Below are 24,537 nucleotides of genomic sequence, written 5' to 3' on the forward strand. Positions count from 1 at the left end.
TCTCCTACATTTCCTTGACTCCACATAATGCCAACAGAGACAGAACGGAAAGAAATGAGTCTTCCAAGTAGCAATCCTAGCCCAGATCCATTCATCAGTTTCAGCGGGGACTTACTAGGGATACCTCAGGAAGGGATAAACCAAAGGAAAGCAACTTTCCATTACTTCATCTGAACACTCACAGGTTCATCTTAAAATTGGTCCCAAGGCTGGAAATTCAATTGGAAAACAAAAATCCAGTGTCTGTGAAAAAAGAAACTCAAATTTAGGGCTCAGCCGACAATCCCTTATTTGCACAGAGACTCTGGGATTCGGGTGTTTTTGAGAAGTTGGATTTTAGTCCTAGAGGAATACTGAAGTCAGTCATTAATGACATTTATTGAAAGCTTACTAATAATGTTGGTGTTCGTTAAGCGCTTACTATGTGCAGAGCACTGTTCTAAGCGCTGGGGTAGATACAGGGTAATCAGGTGGTCCCACGTGAGGCTCACAGTCTTCATCCCCATTTTACAGATGAGGGAACTGAGGCCCAGAGAAGTGAAGTGACTTGACCGCAGTCACACAGCTGACAAGTGGCAGAGCCGGGAGTCGAACTCATGACCTCTGACTCCGAAGCCCAGGGTCTTCCCCACCGAGCCACGCTGCTTACTAGGTGCCGAGCACAGCACGAAGTACTTGGGAGAGTACAATCCCACGGAATTAGTGGACACATTCCCCGCACATACCAAGCTTAGGGTTTGGGGATCACCAAGTTCTAGGAAAGGAAGCACTGAATAGGGGTTCTGAAGTTGGAAGCATCTTTGGTTTTTTCCAGCCACCAATCTCCAGCGTAACACAGGGTAAAAATGCTTCGTCTTTCTCTCCACCAGCTCTTCCTTCTTTCAACAAGCATCGGTAGCCAAAGCACAGGCTAAAACTCAGAGCGGCAGTGGTATTGATGAAAAGTTGGGATGGGAGCAGAGGAAAGGAAACCCTTCAGTCCCCTTGAATCGGTGATCTGGCCCCTCGGACGAGAAATCACTTCACATAAGCACACCAAACAAAAATGGCAAAAACAAGTTATGTGCACCCTTTCCCTCCCCACCCCGCCAGACTGCGGAGACATCCAAATTTGGGAACCCGCAGGATTTGTGTTGGCCCCTAGCACTTCAAGGTGGGGTCTTTGGGATTGGGACATTATTTCCCTGCCCCCTCAGAGAACACAGTGCAGAGGTTGAGGCCTCAAAAGTATCGAAGCCATTCATTCTTGACACAATAATTGTACGTCAAGTTTATTTCCCACAGTGCAGTCAGTTCAACTCTCATTAGATCAAGAGAGGTCACATGTCTTGGAACAAATACACACACGCACACACCAGACCCATGCACAATTCAAGTACGGAGCACTGTAACATCACCTGCTTCCTTGTGTATAAGAAAATTGCAGCTAGCCAACCCTAGGCTTGAGGAAGGGGTTTCACAGATGGAAGGCTAAAAATCACGGGCCATTTCAACGACTGCTTGTCCAGACAATCTAGAAAATCCCGTGACCCAAACATCAAAGCTTACAAAGCCGCACCGCACCAAAAGCTGGAAAACAGAACTCTTCCTATATATTTCAAGGGAAACTAGGATTTTCTGGAAGATTATCTTTTCTCAGTTTTGGGCCAAGATCCCAATCTCCGTTCCACGCCGGTGGTAACATGCGGACGTTTTGCCGCCGAACAACATGAGCTCATTTGTTCCAGGGGTGCTGAGTAACAGGGGTGAAAGAGCAGGAATGTGAACAGCAGGTTGCAGGAGGTTGGAGGGTTTAGAGGCCAGGAATTTTCCTGTGACGTATCCCTGGGCATTGGACATTTAACCCTCGGAGCACCGTCATTTTCCTGCCTGAGCCTAGGGTTGTCGGACAGTCGTTCGATCGTATTTATTGAGCGCTTACTGTGTGCAGAGCACTATACTATGCACTTGGGAGAGTATGTCTACTTATTTTGCTTTGTTGTCTGTCTCCCCATTCTAGACTGTGAGCCTGTTGTTGGGTAGGGATTGTCTCTACCTGTTGCCTAATTGTACTTTCCAAGCGCTTGGTACAGTGCTCTGCACATAGTAAGCGCTCAATAAATACGATTGAATGAATGAATGAATATAACAATAAACTGACACATTCCCCGTCTGGAATGAGTTTACAGTCTAGAGAGGGAGACAGACGTTAATATAAGGAAATACAACTACAGATGTGGAAACATCTTTAGTTTTTTCCAGCCACCAATCTTCAGCGTAATACAGAGTAAAAATGCTTTGTCTTTTTCTCCACCATCTCTTCCTTCTTTCAACACGCGTCGGTAGCCGAAGCACAAGCTAAAACTCAGAGCCGCAGTGGTGATGTGATGCGGGTTGGCAGGGGCGATGAATAAAGGGAGAAAGTCAGGATGATGCAGAAGGGAGTCGGAGAAGAGGAAAGGAAGTTTTAGTCAGGGAAGGCCTCTTGGAGGAGATGGGCCTTCAAATAAGGCTTTGAATGGGGGGAGAGTAATCGTCCGGAGGATTTGAGGAGGGAGGGCGTTCCAGGCCAGAGGCGGGACGTGGGTGAGGGGTCGGCGGTGAGTTGGATGAGATTGAGGTAGAGTGAGAAGGTTGGCTTTAGAGGAGCGAAGTGTGCCGGCTGCGTTGGAGTAGCAGAGTAGCGAAGCGAGGTAGGAGGGGGCAGGGCGATGGACTGTTTCAGAGGAAAGAGTGTAGGGCTGACTGAGATTCCTCCCTCACCTGTGATGAAACGGTCAGTCCTCTCGACGATAAACTTGTCTCTAGACTCTAAGCTCGTCATGGGCAGGGAATCTATTTATTTTTATATCGTACTCCCTCAAGTGCTTAGTATGGTGCTCTGCACACAGTAAGTGCTCAATAAATAAGACTGAATGAATCGAATGAATCCCGGAGTTCAGTGGCAGGGAAGGGGGCTCCTTTAGAATCGATCAGTGGTGTTTATTGAATAGTTACCCAAGTGCAGAGCACTGTACTAAGCACTTGGGAGAAGCAGTACGGCGGAGTGGATAGAGCACAGGCCTGGGAGTCAGAAGGCCATGGGTTTTAATCCCAGCTCTGCCACTTGTCCGCTGTGTGACCTGGGGCAAATCGCATCACTTCTCTGGGCCTCCGTCACCTCATCTGAAAACGGGGATCAAGACTGTGAGCCTCATGTGGGACAGGGACTGTGTGCAACCTGATTAGCTTGTATCCACCCCAGAGCTTAGTACAGTGCCTGGCACATAGTAAGTGCTTAACAAATATTCACTCATTCATCCATTCGTATTTATTGAGCGCTTACTGTGTGCAGAACACTGTGCTAAGGGCTTGGAAAGTACAATTCAGCAATAAAGAGAGACCAATCGCTGCCCACAACAGGCTTACAGTCTGGTACAACAGAATTAGCAGTCACATTCCCTGCCCTTAAGGAGCTTCTGGTCTAGAACCCTGCTGTAATGATAATAATCATAATAATAATAATAATGATGGCATTTGTTAAGCACTTACTATGTGCGAAGCACTGTTCTAAGCACGGGGGGGTGGGATACAGGGTGATCAGGTTGTCCCATCTGGGGCTCACAGTTTTAATCCCCATTTTACAGATGAGGTAACTGAGGCACAGAGAAGTTAAGTGATTTGCCCAAAGTCACACAGCTGACAAGCGGCGGAGCCGGGATTAGAACCCATGACTTCCGACTCCCAAGCCTGGGCTCTTTCCACTGAGCCACGCTGCTTCCGAGCCGTGCTGCTTCCGAGCCATGCTGAGCCACGCTGTTGTAGCCTTTCCCGCTTTCCCCACTTCCAGGAACCACGGATGTGGGTGGCACAGGCAAGAGGTGGGGGAAGTAATAATAATACTAATGGTATTTGTTAAGTGCTAACTACGTGCCAAGCACTGTGCTTACGTGCACAAGGCACTGTACTAAGCGCTGGGGTGGATACAAGGAAATCAAGTTAGACTCAGTCCCTGTCCCACATGGGGCTCACAGACTCCATAATTATAATGATAATTGTGGTATTTGTTAAGCACTTATTACGTGCCAGGCACTGTACTAAGCGCCGGGGAAGATACAAGCAAATTGGGTAGGATGCAGTCTCTGTCCCACATAATAATAATTATGATGGTACTTGTCAAGAGCTTATTATACACCAAGCACTGTTCTAAGTGCTGGGGTAAATACTCTGTGCCTCAGTTACCTCATCTGTAAAATGGGGATTAAGATTGTGAGCCTCACGTGGGACAACCTGATTCCCCTGTATCTACCCCAGCGCTTAGAACAGTGCTCTGCACGTAGTAAGCGCTTAACAAATACCAACATTACTATTATTATTATAAGGTAGTCAAGTGTTGTCCCATTTGGGGCTCACAGTCTTAATCCCCATTTTAAAGATGAGGGAACCCAGGGGAGTGAAGTGACTTGTCCAAGGTCACACAGCAGACCAGTGGCAGAGCCAGGATTAGAACCCACGACCTCTGGCTCTCCAGCCCATGCTCTTTCCACTAACCCATGGCTACCAGTCTTCAGATGAGGTAACTGAGGCCCAGAGAAGTGAAGTGACTTGCCCAACGTCGCACAGCTGACAAGTGGCTGAGCCGGGATGGGAACCCATGACCTCTGACTCCCAAGCCTTAGACTGTAGACTAGACTGGACTGTAAACTCATTGTGGGCAGGGAATGTGTCTGCTTAGTGTTATATTGCACTCTCCCAAGTGCTTAGTACAGTGCTTTGTACACAGTAAGTGCTCAATAAATACCGCTGAATGAGTGAACGAGGCACAGAGAAGTAAAGTGAGTTGCCCGAGGTCACACAGCAGGAACGTAGTGGAGCCGGGATTAGAATCCAGGCCTTCTGACTCCTACACCTGTGCTCGTCCACTAGGCCATGCTGCTCCTCTAGCACCGTATGAAACACGGGGGCAGATACAAGATATTCAGGTCCCACAGGGGCTCTCCAGTAGGAGGAAGAACAGGTACCGAATTCCCATTTGCAGATGAGGGAATTGAGGCACAAAAAGTGAAGTGAAATGTCCAAGGTCACAGCAGGTACGTGGCAGAGCCAGGATTAGAACCCAGTTCCTCCGACTCCGAGGCCCATGCTCATTCCCTAATGGCCCGAATATTAAATATATGAAAATACAATAAAATAGTTCGATCTATCTCACTTGTATGGAAACCGAAGATCCAAGGCATGATACATTTTTAAATAAATCAACTAAAACACATCCTGCTTTAGGTGATTAAATAGATTCTTAAGCAAGTCCTATACCTAAATGTTAAACTCTTACAATATGCACAGTATCCACACATGAACACACACACACACACACACACACACACACACACACACACACTGTTCTGTTCTAATTTGCTTTCATTACAAGATTCTGATTTAATATGGTGGAAGAATTAGGGAATGTACTTTCTGTAACACCAGTCTGTTCTGACATAGCACGATCCACAAATTGGCACAGGTAATAATAATAATAATAATGTTGGTATTTGTTAAGCGCTGACTATGTGCCAAGCACTGTTCTAAGCGCTGGGGTAGATACAAGGGAATCAGGTTGTCCCACGTGGGGCTCACAGTCTTCATCCCCATTTTACGGATGAGGTAACTGAGGCCCAGAGAAGTTAAGTGACTTGCCCAAGGTCACACAGCTGACAAGTGGCGGAGCCGGGATTAGGTAGATCCGCTACAGGAAGGAATGGTTCTGAACATGCATGTGGAATTAGCCAAAGCACCACTCTGCTAGCCTTTCCAGCCTCCGCCTCAGCCTTGCTGGACCGTGCATACTTAGAGTTGGGCTAACTTTACAGTAAGATAATAATGAATGGCGAGAATAGAAAAGAATTCTGTTGGAGTTGGGTACGATGAGAATTCAGGAATTTGCACCAAAAAAATTTCACAGTGCCATCTTCAAATAACTTCCCCAAACACTGATTCCCATCGAATCAATGGTCACTATACCATGATTTTCCCGTAATAGGAGTTCTTCAAGAACTCCCGACGTAATAGGACTTCCGGGTATTTCCAGCTTCTTCTGATATCCATTGACAAATCTATATAAAATTTAGAAGGGTTTGTTTTCATAGACCAAAAATTAAAAGCACTGTTTGGTGGATTACTTCTAGTTCGTAACAAATACAAGTCAGTCACCTAGCACACAAATTACCGGAAGCAGGGTGACCTAGAGGAGAGAGCACAGGCCTGGGAGTCATAGGATCTGGGTTCTAATCCTGGCTCTGCCCCTTGCCTACTGGGTGACCTTGGTGACTTCACCTCTCTGTGCCTCAGTTTCCTCAAATGTAAAATGGGGATACTTGTTCTTGCAAGACTGTGAGCCCCAGGCGGGACAAGGACCGTGTCCAACCTAAAAAGAACAAAAAACTCGTACCTATCCCAGCACTTGGACCAGTGTTTGACATATTGTAAGTGCTTAACAACAACAACAAAAGAGAATAGAAGGCGCTGAAGTCCTTTCAGGGCCTTGAAATAGTTTTGCTAATCTGGCCATTGAAATGACAAAATATTGAGTACTTTCTTCTGAGTTGAACAGCTGCCCTCCACAATGGGGAAACTGATCGCCTGCCAGTTGGCTTTGGATGAACCGAAACTACACAGGCGAGTCCATGCTACTGATGGACGGAAAAAAGAGGCTCATTGAAACCAAACGAACTTGTAATGAGAGGAGAGAAAGGAGAACTTGAAATATTAAAAGTTAATCAGTTGAGCTTGGCGGATACAGAAGAACATTAGATGAATCCATCAATCAGTGGTATTTATTAAGCGCTTACTGTACACAGAAAATTGTACTAAGCAGTTTAGATGCTCTGTGGAGGCAGGGAGTGCTTGAGCTCGTTGTCTGTTTATTGTTGTACTGTACTCTCCCAAGTCCTCAGTACAGTACTCTGCACACAGGAAGCGCTCAATAAATACGACTGAATGGCTGATTCTTTTCTTCTTTTTAAACTGGAATTAAGTTTCTTGCTGAATCAGAAAGAGCCAAGATGACTCAAAAGAGTTCAAAACCTTCCTGTTAAATGTTTTATGGAAGGCAGAAAGATAATAATAATGTTGGTATCCGTTAAGCGCTTACTATGTGCAAAGCACTGTTCTAAGCGCTGGGGGATACAAGGTGATCAGGTTGTCCCACGTGGGGCTCAGAGTCTTAATCCCCATTTTTACAGATGAGGGAACTGAGGCACAGAGAAGTTAAGTGACTTGTCCAGAGTCACACAGTTGGCAAGCGGGAGAGCTGGGAGTATTCAATAGTATTTATTTATTTATTCAATAGTATTTATTGAGCGCTTACTATGTGCAGAGCACTGTACTAAGCGCTTGGAATGAACAAGTCGGCAACAGATAGACCTCTGACTCCCAAGCCCGGGGTCTAGATAACACAATCATGGAATCCCAAACCGGTGCGGGCATGTAGGTAATCAATCCATGGTATTTACTGAGTGCTTACTGTGTGCAGAGCACTATACTAAGCGCTTGGGAGAGTGCAATACTGTAACGGGCTCCTCCCTGCCTCGTGTCTCTCCCCACTCCAGTCCATACTTCACTCTGCTGCCCAGATCACTTTTCTAGAAAAACATTCAGGCCACGTTTCCCCTCTCCTCGAGAACCTCCGGTGGTTGCCCATCCACCTCCGCATCAAACAGAAACTCCTTACCATCGCCTTTAAAGCACTCAATCCCCTTGCCCCCTCCTACCTCACCTGTATTGTTGTACTGGAAAGTAACAGCCAGCTCGATCCTTCCATCCTGGTCAGGGAGGCTTAGTTATATTATCTTCTTGCCAAGGAAAGAAAAAGCTTCTTTTCCTGTCCCCTCCCTCCTTCTGCATTTGGCCCGGGGCTCTTGCAACTCTGTGGTTTTGTTTTTTTTAAAATGGTACTTGTTAAGTGCTTACTATGTGCCAGGCACCTGTACTAAGCTCTTGGGGAGCGACAAGCTCATCAGGTGGGACGCAGTCCACGTTCCACATGGGGCTCACACACTTAATCCCCATTTTACAGTTGAGGGAACTGTGGCCCAGAGGAGTTAAGGTGACTTGCCCAAGGTCACACAGCAGACAAGTGGCAGAGCTGGAATTAGAACCCAGGTCCTTTTAACTCCAGGCCCTGTGCTCTTTCCAATCCTCAGAACCCCTCCGAGAGGGAATACGCCTTTGCACAGGATGTCAATTACTCAACTGGGAAGCAGCGTGGCTCGGTGGAATTAGCCCGGGCTCGGGAGTCATGGGTTCGTATCCCGGCTCTGCCGCTTGTCAGCTGTGTGACTGTGGGCAAGTCACTTCACTTCTCCGGGCCTCAGTTACATCGGTAAAATGGAGATTAAGACTGTGAGCCTCATGTGGGACAATCTGATGACCCTGTATCTACCCCAGTGCTTAGAACAGTGCTCTGCACATAGTAAACGCTTAACAAATACCAACATTATTATCTGGTGCTCTCAGCTGGACCTCAGGGGGAGGCTTTGAACAAGGAAGAAAGGACTCAGTTGCCTCATCTGTGTGAGCTCCTTGTGGGCAGGGATTTACTGCTGTATTGTGCTTTCCCAAGCACTTAGCACAGTGCTCTGCACACAGTAAACACTTAATAAATACAACTGAATGATTAAGACCGGGAGCCCCATAGAGGCCATTGATTGGGTCTAACCCGATTAGCTCGTATGTACTCTCAGCACTTAGTTCAGTGTCTGGCACATAATAAGAGCTAAACACACACCAAAAAAAACAATGCTGGACACCGGGGACAAAAAGCGTTCCAGTCCTGAAAATTTAGGGCTTAAAGTGTGGGACACCAATCGGTTGGTTTTGGGCTTTCTACAGTTAGATTCCATGTTATGCTTTATGATAGATATCCATTTGGGGGAAGTTGCCTGAAGGGGATTTTGCGGGGGCAGATAGTTAAATGATCAAACGGTCTAATGAATTACTGAAGAACTGATATTAGTGCAAATTTGAGGCTAGTGAAATATTTCCAATATTTTCAGCACGCAATACTTCCATTTTCAACCGATCCAAATGGGCTGGGGCAGAATACAAGTAAGCAAAGTTAAAAATATCCATTAAACATATTTGCTAGAAAGAAATCTGTATCTTAACCAAACTTCATCGATGGAGTAAGTAAAAATCAGCAGATCTTTTCTTTCTTACAAAAAAACTACGGCACATTGACAAAACATTGGAGGTTATTTCTGGTAAGTATTCTTTAGCCTAGTAATTTCATCTCCGGAGTCTTTGGCTGCTATTGAAAGAACTACATTTCTTCCAAAATCTAAAAATGCTGCCCTCGTGTTTTCTATGATTTGGACCTTTTGTTCACTTTATGGTAGTGCTTGCGGTGGAATTTGTACCTGATTTAGATAATTTAGGCATCTGTCAAGCGAACAGGAACTGCACAAACAGCATCTGAACATGCACCTTGCACAAGCATTCTCCTCCTGCATAGGGGATGGGGGCGGGGAGGGAGAAAAATAAATTAAGGAGGAATTGGTTAATAGACAGCTGAACCTGGAAAACGGATGCTTGTTTTTTTTGAGTGAGGGAGTTTATTCCTACTGAAAGCCTCGGAGAGATTCCCACCTCCACGTAGGAAAATTCATTTTTCTGTTTGTATCACATAGCAATAATGATGGCGGAACAGAGCATTTTTTTTTTTCCCATGGATTAAAGATTCTCTCCTGGAAAGAAAACAACTGGCATGAGCAGCTGTAGCTGCTGTTAACCGCTGACCACAGGGGAAATCAGTAACCCTTCTAATACTGCCACAGGATCATCGGGGAACATGGATTTATCAAGAAAACAAATATTCCTATTGGATGGCACCATTTATGGTTCATTTATTCCTAGCTTTGAAAAATTAGTGAAGGAAGAAAATACCAAAAAGAAGTGTAAGTTCTAGTTCATTCATTAATTTGTATTTATTGAGAGCTTACTGTGTGCAAAGCACTGTACTAAGCATTTGGGAGAGTGCAATATAACAACAGACATATTCCTGCCCACACAAGCTCACCATCTAGAGGGGGAAGCAGACATTAATATAAATAAATAGATAAATAAATAAAATAGTTAAATAGCTAGACATATATGTAGAAAAACTCCATCTCTACTTTTATTAGAAATAGGGAAAAGATACCGGGTCAAAGTCCAAGGAAGAAAATTACACAGGACCACCAAGGAACATGGATTTTAACAAGAAAACAAATGTGTCTATTTGATGGCACCATTTATGGTTCATTTAGTCCTAGTTTTGAAAAGTTAGGTTTCTGGAGGGAACATAAATACAAAAAAGGTCCTACAAGTTCTACTTAGAGGCATACGCAGAAAAACTCCACCTCTGCTATTATTAGAAACAGGGCAAAGATACGGGGTTAAAGTCCAAGAAAGAAAATTGCACCTTTTAAACGCAATTGAAATGCTTAGGACTCGAGATTGAATGGTTTAACAAGACACTGAGGACTTTAGGGAAAAAAAAAAATTGTCTAATGTACTACCCACAGCCCAAAATAATAATCTCTTCAAGCATTTCCACAAATATCCCCGAAATCACGAGGACCCTTGGAGAACACTAGCCTTATATGGGCAATTTTTTTTTCCCAAAAGTCGATTCCACTGGATATAACTTGGTCAGAATTCTTTGCAGTTTGGTTAGAGTTGGGAATGAGAATACTGAAGTAGAGAAACTCGAGTGGAGGCCTGGGGGAGTTTTAGGTCAGTGAGTTGAGCTGTATATGCTGATGAAAAGAATTTTATAAAACATGTTCTCAGCACTCTTGCCATCATTAAAAATCATTCGGCAAAAAGTCCCCAGGAGAGCAATTTGATGGTAACATTTTACCCTCCCATACTAGACACCTGGACCATTCTGTTTAAAAACCGATCATACAAAGGAAGGGTCTTTACTTCAAAGAGTTTCCTCTTTATATCTGACAATCATTCTCCCTACCTTCAAAACACTACTGAAAGCACATCTCCTCCAAGAGACCTTCCCTAAGCTCTCATTTCCTCTTCTCCCACTCCCTTCCACGTCGCCCTTACGCTCGGAATCGCACACTTTATTCACCCCTCCCTCGGCTGGACAGTGCTTAATAATAATTAATAATTATGGTATCTGTTAAGCGCTTACTATGTACCAGGCACCATCCTAAGCGCTGGGGTAGATACAAGCAGATAGGGTTGGACCAGTCCCTTGTCCCACATGGGGCTCACAATCTCAATTCCCATTTTCGGAACTGAGGCATAGAGAAGTTAAGTGAAGGTTGGGCATTAACTTCTTTGGGCAAGAAGTTAAGCCCAAAGATCACATAGCAGGCAAGTGGCGGAGCTGGGATTAGAACCCATGACCTTCTGACTCCCGGAACCGTGCTCTATCCACTATGCCATGCTGCTTCTCTTATGCCCATATGCGTAATTTATTTATATTGATGTCTGTCTCCCTCTCTAGATTGTAAGCTCGTTGTGGGCAGGGAACAAGTCTACCAACTTTGTTATACTGTACCCTCCAAAGCGCTTAGTACAGTGCTCTGCACACAGATTTACTGAGTGAAAGAGTTCCAGCTGACCTTCTGGAGTCACAAGCTCTCTTGGCTCCTAAGAATTAGAATCCCTTTTTGCTGGGGGGGGGGGGGGGCGGGGGGACACTTCTGACCTGGAGAATTCAAACTGAGGAAAACGAGAAAGTAAGAAGGGGGAAAGCTTTCACTTTTGCTTGGCAGTGGAGAGCCTTTCTAAGAAGAATGAAAGCCACAGAAATGTGGTGACCCAAGATCACAACCAAAACGTAACCGGGCGTTCTCTCACCAATCCCGTCTACTTCATTCACAGTTCAAAATCAGGAAGCCAAAGATGTCTTCACTGTCTTCCAATTTCTACACTAGCCTTGGGGTTTCTCCAGTGATATTCGCACAAAACTCCAATATTCAGGAAAACTTTACTCCGCTTACAAGAGCAGATAAAACCCAAAGATTTCCTAACACAAACACACGCCCCAACGGCCCCATTTATGAATGATGTGCACGTATTTCAAAAACCCTGAACCAGGTGGGTATCTAAAACCTTGGCAGTCACTCCCAGTGCTAGGAAGAGGAAATAAAGCCGAACATTGTGTGAGAACAAGCTAACTTGGGGCATTTCCAGTCTTTTCGGGTTCTGCGGGCCAGAAATACAACAAGGACAGCTGTTTCCCTGGTGTTCTTGGTTTCCACTGGCACTGCTGACCAAATGGCATATTTTTCCTCATGCCCCTTAGGTTTCATTTTCAGACAGGAAAACGACCCAGGCAAAGCCCCAGCAGGAGAAATTCACACAGGGGGTTCTAACACAGCAGTTTCTTAGGCCGTTTGCTGACTCCCTACGAGAGAGACAGAGAGACAGAGAGAGACAGAGACAGAAAGAGACCAATCATTCAATCAGTGAGGGAGAATGCTTGGAAAGCATCACAAAAGCAAGACTGTCTCTGCTTGAAGCATCTTTTCTACCCACATTTGAGGCCGGGCTCTGCGGAAGTGAGGCAGGTAGAAGGTGCTGGTTAATGCACTGCATGAGGCTAGCACGGGCTTGGAAGTCAGAGGACTTGGGTTCTAATCCCAGCTCTGCCAATTGCTTGCTGTGCGATCTTGGATAAGTCCCTTATCTTCTCTGCGCCTCAGTTTTCTCAACTGTAAAATGCAGATTCAATACCCATTCAATATTCAATCCCCTTTCTCCCTCCTATTTAGGCTGGGAGCCTCATGTGGCCCAGGGACTGTGATCTACCCCAATTAGTCAATCGCATTTATTAAGCACGTATTATGTGCAGAGCACTGTACTAAGCGCTTGGGAGAGTACAATAACAGACACAATCCCTGCCCCACAATGACCTTACAATCTAGTGCTTCGAACAATGCTTGATATATAGCGATTAACAGACGTCATAATTATTAGTTTTATTATTATAAAGGGCCTGATTCACATTTTCCAGGCGCAGTTGATTGAGAGTTTCATGGGAAGATTAGTTCTAGCTCTAGAATGCACTTGAGACTTTAGATTTCTTCTAATAGAAGCAGCAGAAGACTTCAGAAGCTGAAAGCAGAGAGGAAGGGAAAGCCCTTTGGAGACAGCTGGTTGATGGGCACTCTGAACATAATAATAATAATAATAATAATAATAATGTTGGTCGTTGTTAAGCGCTTACTATGTGCAAAGCACTGTTCTAAGGTAATTAAGGTGTCCCACATAGGGCTCACAGACTTCATCCCCATTTTACAGATGAGGGAACTGAGGCCCAGAGAAGTTAAGTGACTTGCCCAAAGTCACACACATGACAAGTGGCAGAGCCGGGATTAGAACCCATGACCTCTGACCCCCAAGCCCGTACTCTTTCCACTGAGCCACGCTGTTTCTCAATAATAATGTTGGTATTTGTTAAGCGCTTACTATGTGCAGAGCACTGTTCTAAGCGCTGGGGTAGATACAGGGTCATCAGGTTGTCCCACGTGAGGCTCACAGTCTTAATCCCCATTTTATAGATGAGGGAACTGAGGCACCGAGAGGTTAAGTGACTTGCCCACAGTCACACAGCTGACAGGTGGCAGAGCCGGAATTCGAACCCATGACCTCTGACTCCCAAGCCCGTGCTCGTTCCACTGAGCCATGCTGCTTCATATAGTACAGTCCTTACTGCTCCATTCCTGTCCTCTGGAGAAGTCAGTATGGCCCAGTGGATAGAACCCAGGCCGGGGAATCAGAGGACTGGGTTCTAATCCTGCCTCTGCACTGGCCTGCTGTGTGACCTCGGGCAAGTCACTGCATTTCTCTGGCCTTCACTTACCGTGTCTGTAAAATGGGGATTCAAACTGTGAGTCTCATAGGGGGATATAGTTTGTGTCCAACCTGAATACCTCATATCTACCCCAGCACTTAGTACAGTGCCTGGCACACAGTAAGCACTTAACGAATAGCAGAAAAAAGAGATGCTGTGGCATCGATTAGACCGTAAGCCCGTCAAAGGGCAGGGACTGTCTCTGTCTGTTACCGATTTGTACATTCCAAGCGCTTCGTACAGTGCTCTGCACATAGTAAGCGCTCAATAAATACTATTGAATGAATGAATCTCAGGAAGAGGAAGAAATGGAATGATTAGAGGTCAGAGGAATGGTGTCTGTACACAGTAGACTGGAAGTTCCTCCTGTAAATTGTACGCTCCTCGTGGGTAGGGATCGCATTTACAGATCACAGACCTGGAAGCAGAAGGACCTGGATTCTAATTCTGGCTCTGCCACTTGTCTGCTGTATGACCCTGGGCAAGTCACTTCACTCTTCTGGGCCTCTGTTACCTTATCTATAAAATGGGGACGGGGACCGTATCCAATCCAATTTGCTTGTATCCACCCCAGCGCTTCATATAGTACCTGGGACATAGTAAGCACAAAATGAATACCACACTGATTATTATCATTATCATTACTAATAATAAAGATGATAATAATGAATACCATGGATTGACTACAGAGACACAGCAGCCTCCAAGAAGGAGAGGAGGATGTTGCTGGTGGTTAAGCAACTCTCTTCTAGGATAGACAAAGGCCTCAATCTGCCAGCCAGATGCTGAATCTCAGAAATCGGGTCACCAGGAAGGGCCTGGTTCCAAGCCATCAACGAGAGGAGACTGGAGCGATGCAGCCAATCCAACCGTTACTACTCCAAGATGCTCACTGACACGGAGACGACCGATTATGGGCTCCCGCCTGCACCACATTAGGAACTTTGGAATCCAGGGCTCCAGAGAGAAGCAGCGTGGCTTAGTGCGTGGCTCAGTGGACAGAGCCTGGGCTTCGGAGTCAGAGGTCGTGGGTTCGACTCCCGGCTCTGCCACTCGTCAGCTGTGTGACTGTGGGCAAGTCACTTCACTTCTCTGGGCCTCAGCTCCCTCATCTGGAAAATGGGGATTAACTGTGAGCCTCATGTGGGACAACCTGATTCCCCTGTGTCTACCCCAGCGCTGAGAACAGTGCCCTGCACATAGTAAGCGCTTAACAAACACCAACATTATTATTATTATTATTAGTGGCAAGAGCCCGGATTTGGGAGTCAGAGAACATGGGTTCTCATCCCGGCTCCGCCGCTAGTCTGCTGTGTGACCTTGGGCAGGCCACTTTAACTTCTCTGTGCCTCAGTTATCTCATCTGTAAAAGGGGGATTACACCTGAAAGCCCTAGGTGGGACAGGGACTGTGTCCAACCTGATTATCATGTCTCTATGTGCTCGGCACATACTAAGCACTTAAATACCATGATAATAATAATTATTATAAGAAACTATATGATTTGTTGAACCATAATTAGAAAATGAAACCTAGAAATGAGCAGCCAGGGAGTCAGAAGGACCTGGGTTCTAAACCCGCCCCCAGCACTTGTCCGCTGTGTGAACCTGGGCAAGTCACTTCACTTCTCTGGGCCTCAGTTACCTCAACTGTATAATGGGGATTAAGACTGTGAGCCCCTTGTGACCCAGGGACTGTACCCAATCCAATTTGCTTGTATCTACTCCAGCACATAAAATAGTGCCTGGCACATACTAAGCGCTTAACAAATACCATAAAAAAGGAACTTACGTTTTGGGGCATACAATAAAATAAATCATGGAGCTGTACAAAATGCTGTGAGGCCGAGGGTGGGTTTAATATCAAGTGCTTAAAAGCAAAAATTCCTAAGAAGTGGAACAAGGCAAATATTGGGTTCATCATTATAAGAGTCAATCAATCAATGGAATTTATTGAGCCCTTACTATGTGCAGAGCACTGAACTAAGCATTTGAGAAGTAGCATGGCACAGTGGATAAAGCAAGGCCCTGGAGTCAGTAGGTCACGGATGCTAATCCTGCACTTGTCCACCGTGTGACCTTGGACAAGTCATTTCACTCCTCGGCCTCAGGTACCTCCTCTGTAAAAGGGTGATCGAGACTGTGAGCCCTACATGGGACAGGGACTAGGTCCAACCCCATTTGCTTGTATCCGCCGCAGCGCTTAGTACAGCGCCTGACACATATTAAGCGCTTAACAAATACCATAATTATATTATTATAATTCCTGCTATTATCATTATTATTCTAACAGAGTTGGCAGACAAGTTCCCTGCCCACAAAGAGCAGATAAGGAATGCCCCAGCAGTTACAACTGCTTGACAGCAGTACTTGAGAAAACATTTGCCGCAGTAAGCACTCAATAAATATGATTGAACGAACGCATCACATGACCGTACAGTCATTTAGAAGAATGTAAGACGACAGAAAGCCACGCACTGTTTTGTGAAGAGCGTATCCTAGAAGATAAATTTAATCTCTTTCCTCTGATGGAGTGACAAACCTTGAAGATCAGGGAGAAGCTACAGATCCAACCTAAATGGGCCTCAGGACAGATTTTTGAGTCTGATTTCCACACGACGTTGGAAATCATTGACCAGCTGGGAAAGAAGGGCTTTGACTGTCCTACTGTCTACTGACCGACATGACGACCTGAGGTGAAGGTTTCACCGAGAGAGGGCCGTCACCCGTGGCTTTCTGTCCAACCTGAGAACAAATATAATGACATGCTCCAGCGTGCTGCCCGGCAACTGGCAGCAGTGTGGTCTAGGGGTTAAAACCCGGGTCTGGGAGTCAGAAGGTCATGGGTTCTAATCCTGACGCCACCATTCGTCTGCTGGACGACCTTGGGCAAATCACATTCCTTCTCTGGGCCTTATTTACCTCATCTGAAAAATGGGGATTAAGACTGTGCACCCCAGAGGGGACAGGGACCGAGTCCAACCTGATTAGCTTGGATCTACCCCGGCGCATGGCATAGTGCCCGGCACACAACTACCATTTTAAAATATAATGTTACTCTCTGGGATTTGCATAAGGTTTCTCTTTTAATGGTATTTGTTAAGCACTTATAATGTGCCAGGCACTCGACTAAGCACCCAGGTCGATTCAGAATAATCGGGTTGGACACAATCCATGTCCAAGGTGGGGCTCACAGTTTTAATCCTCATTTTACAGATGAGGTAACTGAGGCACAGAGAAGTGAAGTGATTTGCCCAAGATGGCACAGCAGACAAGTGGCAGAGCTGGGATGAGAACTCAGGTCCTCTGACTCCCAGGCCCGTGCTCTTTCCACTAGGCCGCACTGCTTCTCCTGCAGGGGACTAGATTTCGGCTCCCGTCTCCCACCCCCATCCGCCGTTGGGTTCTAATCGTGGGTTCTAATCCTGTTAGAACTGTTCACCTGCCCGCCCAGCCCACTGGCTCCTGGACTCCTGCCGGCGTGCCCCAGCCCCTGCTCCTTCAGCAGCACCCCCAACCCTCAAGGTCCCCCGTGCAAGAATCGAGAAGCAATCGCTGCACTGAAGTCTGCCCCGCTCTCATCGTCGCGCTTTATTAGGGATGTGGAGACAGTGTGGAGAGTCCAAAGAAGAGAGATAAAAATGATTAAAGGGAAGTACAAAGGCCTAAGAGGAAAGGGCTGAGCCACTGGAGTTGTTTAGAGAAGGACAAACAGTGAATTGATGAGTATCTTCAAGAATAGAAAGGGATTAGTAATAATGGTATTTAAGCATTTACTATGCGCCAAGCACTGTTCTAAGCACTGGGGGAGATACAAGGTAATCAAGTTGTCCCACGTGGGGGTCACAGTCTTAATCTCCATTTTACTGATGAGGGAACTGAGGCACAGAGAAGTTAAGTGACTTGCCCAAGGTCACACAGCAGACAAGTGGTGGAGCCGGGATTAGAACCCATGACCCCCGACTCCCAAGCCCGGGCTCTTTCCACTAAGCCATGCTGCTTCTACAAGAGCTGATGTTGACCAGTTTCTCCCATTTCTCATGAGGCAAAGGGGCTTAATCAGTGGTATGTGCCCAAAATGATTTGCTTGTATTCATTCATTCAATGACTCATTCAATCGTATTTATTGAGTGCTTACTGTGTGCAAAGCACTGAACTAAGCACTTGGGAGAGCACAGTATAACAACAGACACATTCCTGCCCCACAACCACCTCACAGTCTAGAAGGGGAGACAGACAGTAATATAAACAAATGAATAGATGAATAAATGAATAAATGAATGAATAAATGAATAAATAGACAGACATTATAAATAGATACTATGTAAATAATAATAATAATAAATAAATAAATTACAGATGTACACATATGTGCTGCGGGGATGGGAGGGAGGATGAATGAAGGAGCCAATAAGAGCGGTGCAGAAGGGAGTGGGAGAAGAGAGGAGGGCTCAGTCAGGGAAGGCTTCTTGGAGGAGTCTGTGCCTTCAATAAGGTTTTGAAGTGGGGGAGAGCAATTATCTGTCACGTATCCACCCCAGCGCTTAGTACAGTGCCTGGTACACAGTAAGCTCTCAATAATAATAATAATTAATAACTAAAAATACCGCAATTATTACTGAGTGCTTACTGTGTGCAGAGCACTGTATTAAAGTGCTTGGGAGAGTACAGTACAATAGAGAGTTGGTAGACATGATCCCTGCCCATAACGAGTCCACAGTCCAGAAGGGGAGACGGACGCCGACGTAAATAAATTACGGATACGTATGCAAACATCACGGGGCTGAGGGTGGGACGGGAGAGAGTCCCCCTTGGACATAGAGAAGACTTTCTTGACAGATACGGTAATAAGGAAGTGGGAAGCTGGGGCGTCTCTATCCCCGGAAATCTTTACAAAGAGATTTCCCGGAAATAGCATGGCGTAGCGGACAGAGCACAGGCCTGGAAATCAGAAGGTCATGGGTTCTAATTCCCGCTCTGCCATTTATCTGCTGTGTGACCACGGGCTTCACTTCACTGGGCCTCAGTTATCTGATCTGAAAATGGGGATTGAGACGGTGAGCCCCATGTGGGTCATGGACTGTGTCCAACCTGATTAACGTCCATCTACCCCAACGCTTAGAACAGCATCCGGCACAAAGTAAGTGCTTAACGAGTACGAAGCAGCGTGGCTCAGTGGAAAGAGCCTGGGCTTCGGAGTCGGAGGTCATGAGTTCGGCGCCCGGCCCTGCCACTTGTCAGCTGTGTGACTGTGGGCGAGTCACTTAACTTCTCTGTGCCTCAGTGACCTCATCTGTAAAATGGGGATTAACTGTGAGCCTCATGTGGGACAACCTGATTAGCCTGTATCTCCCCCAGCGCTTAGAACAGTGCTCTGCACACAGTAAGCGCTTAACAAATACCAACATTATTATTATTTTGTTATTCTCCTGCCTGGATTCAGGCACTTGGGCCAGATCATTTCTTGTGACTTCAGTGGAGTTTCAGTTCTCTTATCCTGTGAACCAGTTTATTGCCCATGACTTGATTTTTGGCAGGGATTTAGGTCTCTGTACCCATTCTTATTAGACACACATCATCAAATCCCAATGCTGCCCTTTATGTAATGGGAAAAATCGGGAAGTGCTCCCTTAGGGAAACACAGGCCATTACAGGAGAAGATATAAAATCCACAGTGTTTAGGAACAAGTAGACTGGGGATCTTGGCCCAGATTTCATCCTCAAAACCCCACTAAGTCCAGGGTGGCGGAGGAGAAACAAAATGGCCTCGTGGATAGAGCACGGGGCCTGGGAGTCAGAAGGACTCAGCCAGCTCTGTCACTTCTCTGCTGTATGACCTTGGGCAAGTCACTTCACTTCTCTGGGCCTCAGTTACCTCACCTGGAAAATGGGCATTGAGACTGTAAGCCCCACATGGACAGGGACTGCGTCCAGCCTGATTTGCTTGTATCCACCCCAGCGCTTAGTACAGTACCTGGCACATAGTAAGCCCTTAAATACCACAGTAATCATAATAATTATGATGTATCACAGGATTTTCATAAAGTGAGTTACTTTCCTGTCAGCAAGTTTTCCACATCTGTGCCCTTGGATCTACCTTTTGAGCAACTGGCCCACCGCACTTATGTACCTATCCATAATTTATTTATGTATATTAACGCCTCCCCCTCAAGACTGTAAGCTTGTTTTAAGCAGGGGCTGTGTCTACCAACTCTGTTTTATGGTACTCTCCCAAATGCTTAGCACAGGGCTCCGCACACAGTAAGCGCTCAATAAATACCAGTGATTGATTGATTGATTGAGCAACTGGAGCACTGCTGGCCATGTCAGGGTGTGAACTTACCTGTTCTTTCAGAATGTTGTAAACGTACATGAAAACAATTCTTGGAATTCTGACTAGGAAGATTAAAAGTGATCCTTTCACAACCGTTCCTTGATGGTAGCAAAAGAGAATGGATAGAGATGAGATCATCGGCTGAGTTGGAGGCTGGTTTTTATTTCTGGGAGGGTGAAAAAGACAGCATTTTAAAATACTGTGAAAATCGGGGAATACAGCTCTCCCATACTATTTCTGTTTTACAAGAGATAAGCGTTATATGTCCAACATTCAGGGTTCTGAAACAATGACAAAACAAACACCTGCACTTAAAAAAGAGTCCTTTTCCAAAGACTACACAATACTGAGTTGAACCTGTGGCTTGAACTCATTTCCCTCCTTAATAGTCTCTTTCGGTAGGTCCGTCCGTTGTCATCGACGGACGTCACAGCAGAAACAGACTTTGAAAGGTCAATAAAACAGAATGAATTCCTTCTCTTTGCAATGCCCCGAAACCAATTTTGGTTCTTCGGAAACCTAAGAAAACCATGGGCTACGAATGGTTCGGGGACGGGATTTGTCCATCTGAATAGAGTTCTGATTGAATTTCAGCTAAAAAGGACTTCCACAGATGCTTATCGAGGCTCTCGGACTGACTGAACAGATTCAAATCCTCTCGGCGTATTGGCCGACAAGTGCCACGAGGCTCCTAATAAGTTTATTTTTTGTTTGCTCTTTAAAAGGTCACTTGAATGTGAATCATTGACAGGAAATGTCATTACGCAGCTCCCAAGAATGTGAACTGGTGGTTAGCCTCGATTCAGGAAAATAAATGAAGCACTAAAGACTCGATTAAGTCTTTGTTTATCCATATCTGCCTTACAGTGAAAACACAGGGGAGTGTCTCATCTCTCGATTTATACTGGGAACCGTAATGTAAGACCGGTTTCAATTACCCAAATAGCTAAGGGGAATAGAGAGACCCTTTCGAGAGCAATTCCCAAGTCCAGAGGTGGACTGCTGCCTGTCATTCGGGGGCCATGAGGGAAGACAGGGAATCAGCCCGACTCACCGAGGACTGGAGGATGTCTATCTGAAAGCACATCATCTGCCACTTACCTGCTGTTTGACCTTGGGCAAGTCATTTCACTTCTCTGTGCCTCGGTTACCTCACCGGTAATCTCTGATACCTCTCACCTCCCCCCTCTTCTCCCAAGACTGTGTGCCCCATGGGGTTCTCGTTCCAGCTCTGCCGTTTGTCTAATGCATGACCTTGGGCAATTCACTTCACTGGCCTCAGTTTCCTCATCTGTACAACGGGGATTATTATTGATAATAATAAAAATGATAATAATAATAACTGCGGTGTGTCAGACAGCGTGGCTCAGTGGAAAGAGCATGGGCTTGGGAGCCAGGGGTCATGGGTTCGAATCCCAGCTCGGCCACTTGTCAGCTGTGTGGCTGTGGGCAAGTCACTTCACTTCTCTGTGCCTCAGTTACCTCATCTGTAAAATGGGGCTGAAGATTGGGAGCCTCATGTGCGACAACCTGATTACCTTGTATACCCCAGCGCTTAGAACAGTGCTCTGCACATAGTAAGCGCTTAACAGATACCAACATTATTGTTTTTATTATTATTAATAATAATGATAGCATTTGTTAAGCACTTACTATGTGCCAGGCACTGCTCTAAGCGTAAATAGGAACTGTCAGGGACTTTGTTTCTGGATGTGTTCATTTAGATGCTCGAGCCAAGAAAGAAGCTTTAGGGCACTCTGACCTTTTTGGACAGGACAACTTGTTTTATTTTATGGTATTGTTTAGTGCTCATTATATGTCAGGCACAAGACAGTTACATCAGACATTGTCCATGTCCCACATGGAACTCACAGTGTTCATCCCCATTTTACCCGAGAGGTAACTTTTCTGAAACATTTTTTTTCCCCTTCGTGATTCAGACGTTTTCTGAGATTATTTTTCTATTTTGAGAAGCAGCGTGCCAGAGTGGATAAATCATGAGCCTGGGAGTCAGAAGGTCAGAGGTTCTAATCCTGGCTCCACCACTGGTCTGCTGTGTGACCTTGGGCACGTCACTTCACTTCTCTTAAAATGGGGATCGAGACCGTGAGCCCCACGTGGGACAGGGGCTGTATCCTACGTGATTATCTTGTATCCCCCCTCCTCCAGCACTTCGTACAGTGCCTGGTACACAGGAAATGCTTAACAAATGCCATCATTATTTAATAATAATTTAATAATGATGGCATTTGTTAAGTGCTTACTCTGTGCAAAGCACTGTTCTAAGTGCTGGGGGGATACAAGGTGATCGGGTTGTCCCACGTGGGGCTCACAGTCTCATTTTTCCAGATGAGGTAACCGAGGGACAGAGAAGTTAAGTGACTTGCCCAAAGTCACACAGCTGACAAGTGGCGGAGCTGGGATTAGAACCCATGACCTCTGACTCCCAAGCCCGGGCTTTTTCCACTGAGTCACGCTGCCCCCATTTGTTAAGTGCTCACGATATGCCAAGTACTGTTCTAAGCGCTGGGTAGATACAAGGCAATCAGGTTGTCCCATGTGAGGCTCACAGTTTTTCATCCCCATTTTCCAGATGAGGTCACTGAGGCACAGAGGAAGTGAAGTGACTTGCCCAAGGTCACACAGCTGACAAGAGTCGGGATTAGAACCCATGACCTCTGACTCCCAAGCCCAGGCTCTTTCCACCTCGCCAGGCTGTATTCTTTACCACTGTGGTAGGAAGTGTTCATGGTTGAGGAGCCTTCTGCTCCCTTAATAATAATAATAATAATAATGTTGGTATTTGTTAAGCGCTTACTATGTGCAGAGCACTGTTCTAAGCGCTGGGGTAGACACAGGGGAATCAAGTTGTCCCACGTGGGGCTCACAGTCTTCATCCCCATTTTACAGATGAGGGAACTGAGGCGCAGAGAAGTTAAGTGACTTGCCCACTGTCACACAGCTGACAAGATAAAGTAGAGTCCATCACAAAGTTTCAGGCGTTCGTTTGCTCAAACAGCACAACTGGCTCGTATGCCCCCAACAGGGCCTTGCTATAGGTGGGCAGCTTCTCTGTGAGATTCCCACCTATTGCAGGGTCCTAATAAGTACAATCACTCTAATAATAATATTCACGGTACTTGTTAAGTGCTTACTATGTGCCAAGTACTGTTCTAAGCGCTTGGGTAGAGACAACTTAATCACTTTCATAATATTGTCAAGATCTGCCCTTTCCTCTCCATCCAAACGGCTACCGTGCTGGTACAAGCTCTCATAATATCCCGACTGGATTATTGTGTCAGCCTCCTCTCGGATCTCCCTTCCTCCTGTCTGTCCCCGCTCCAGTCTATTCTTCATTCCGTTGCCCGGATCATCTTCCTACAGAAAGGCTCTGGGCTGTCATTCCCTTCCTCAAGACCCCCTAGGGGTTGCCTGTCAACCTCCACACAAAACAAAAACTCCTCACTCTAGGCTTCGAGGCTCTCCGTCCCCTCGCCCCCTCCTACCTCTCCTCCCTTCTCTCTTTCTACCGCCCACCCCGCACGCTCCGCTCCTCCGCCGCTCACCTCCTCACCGTCCCCCGTTTGTGCCTGTCTCGCCATCGACCCCTGGGCCACGTCCTCCCGCTGTCCTGGAACGGCCTCCCTCCTCACCTCTGCCAAATTAACTCTCTCCCCCTCTTCAAGGCCCTACTGAGAGCTCACCTCCTCCAGGAGGCCTTCCCGGACTGAGCCCCCCCTTTCCCTCTGTTTCCCCTCCCATCCCCCCCCCCACTCTGCTCTTCCCCCTTCCCCTCCCCTCAGCACAGTGCTCATTTGTATATATTATTTACTACCCTATTTATTTTGTTAATGAGGTGTATATCTCCTTGATTCTATTTATTTTGATGATGTCTTGTTTTTGTTTTGTTCTGTTTTGCTTTGCTGTCTGTCTCTCCCATTTAGACTGTGAGCCCGTCACCGGGCAGGGATTGTCTCTGTCCAAACACATTCCAAGCACTTAGTACAGTGCTCTGCACATAGTAAGTGTTCCAATAAATATTACTGAATGAATGAATCAGTCCCTGTCCCACACTGGGCTCACACCCTTAGTCCCCCATTTTTTTTTAACAGATGAAATCACTGAGCCCCAGAGAAGTGAAATGACTTGCCCGAGACCATGCAGCAGATGAGTGGTGGAGCCAGGATTAGAACCCAGGTCCTTCAGACTCCCAAGACCATGCTTTTTTACACTAAACCACGCTGTTTGGATGTGCTTTTGCTGAGCTCCCTATGATCTAGTTGGGCTTTGGCTACATGCCCCTGGTGCCTCTGTTGGGAGACTCTGCACGGCCTCGGGTTCTAAAGCCTAAACTGAGCACTGGGACTGTGTCCTTCTATTAATAATAACGG

The 24,537-nt window shown here is 46.1% G+C and overlaps 1 protein-coding gene across 2 annotated transcripts in view; it reads right to left on the bottom strand.

The window, feature by feature from the left end:
* The window catches only part of SLC44A3 (solute carrier family 44 member 3), a 128,830-nt gene that overhangs the window by 25,757 nt on the left and 78,536 nt on the right, over positions 1–24,537 (bottom strand). For both annotated transcript variants that reach the window (XM_029063923.1, XM_029063920.2), the window contains 2 exons: positions 20,156–20,312; positions 9,369–9,455 (listed from right to left, as the gene is read on the bottom strand). In XM_029063923.1, coding sequence (XP_028919756.1) covers positions 9,369–9,455; positions 20,156–20,312 — 244 coding nt within the window. The remainder of the gene's footprint in view (positions 1–9,368; positions 9,456–20,155; positions 20,313–24,537) is intronic.

Source organism: Ornithorhynchus anatinus, chromosome 4, assembly GCF_004115215.2.
Source record: "Ornithorhynchus anatinus isolate Pmale09 chromosome 4, mOrnAna1.pri.v4, whole genome shotgun sequence".
NCBI lineage: Eukaryota > Metazoa > Chordata > Mammalia > Monotremata > Ornithorhynchidae > Ornithorhynchus > Ornithorhynchus anatinus.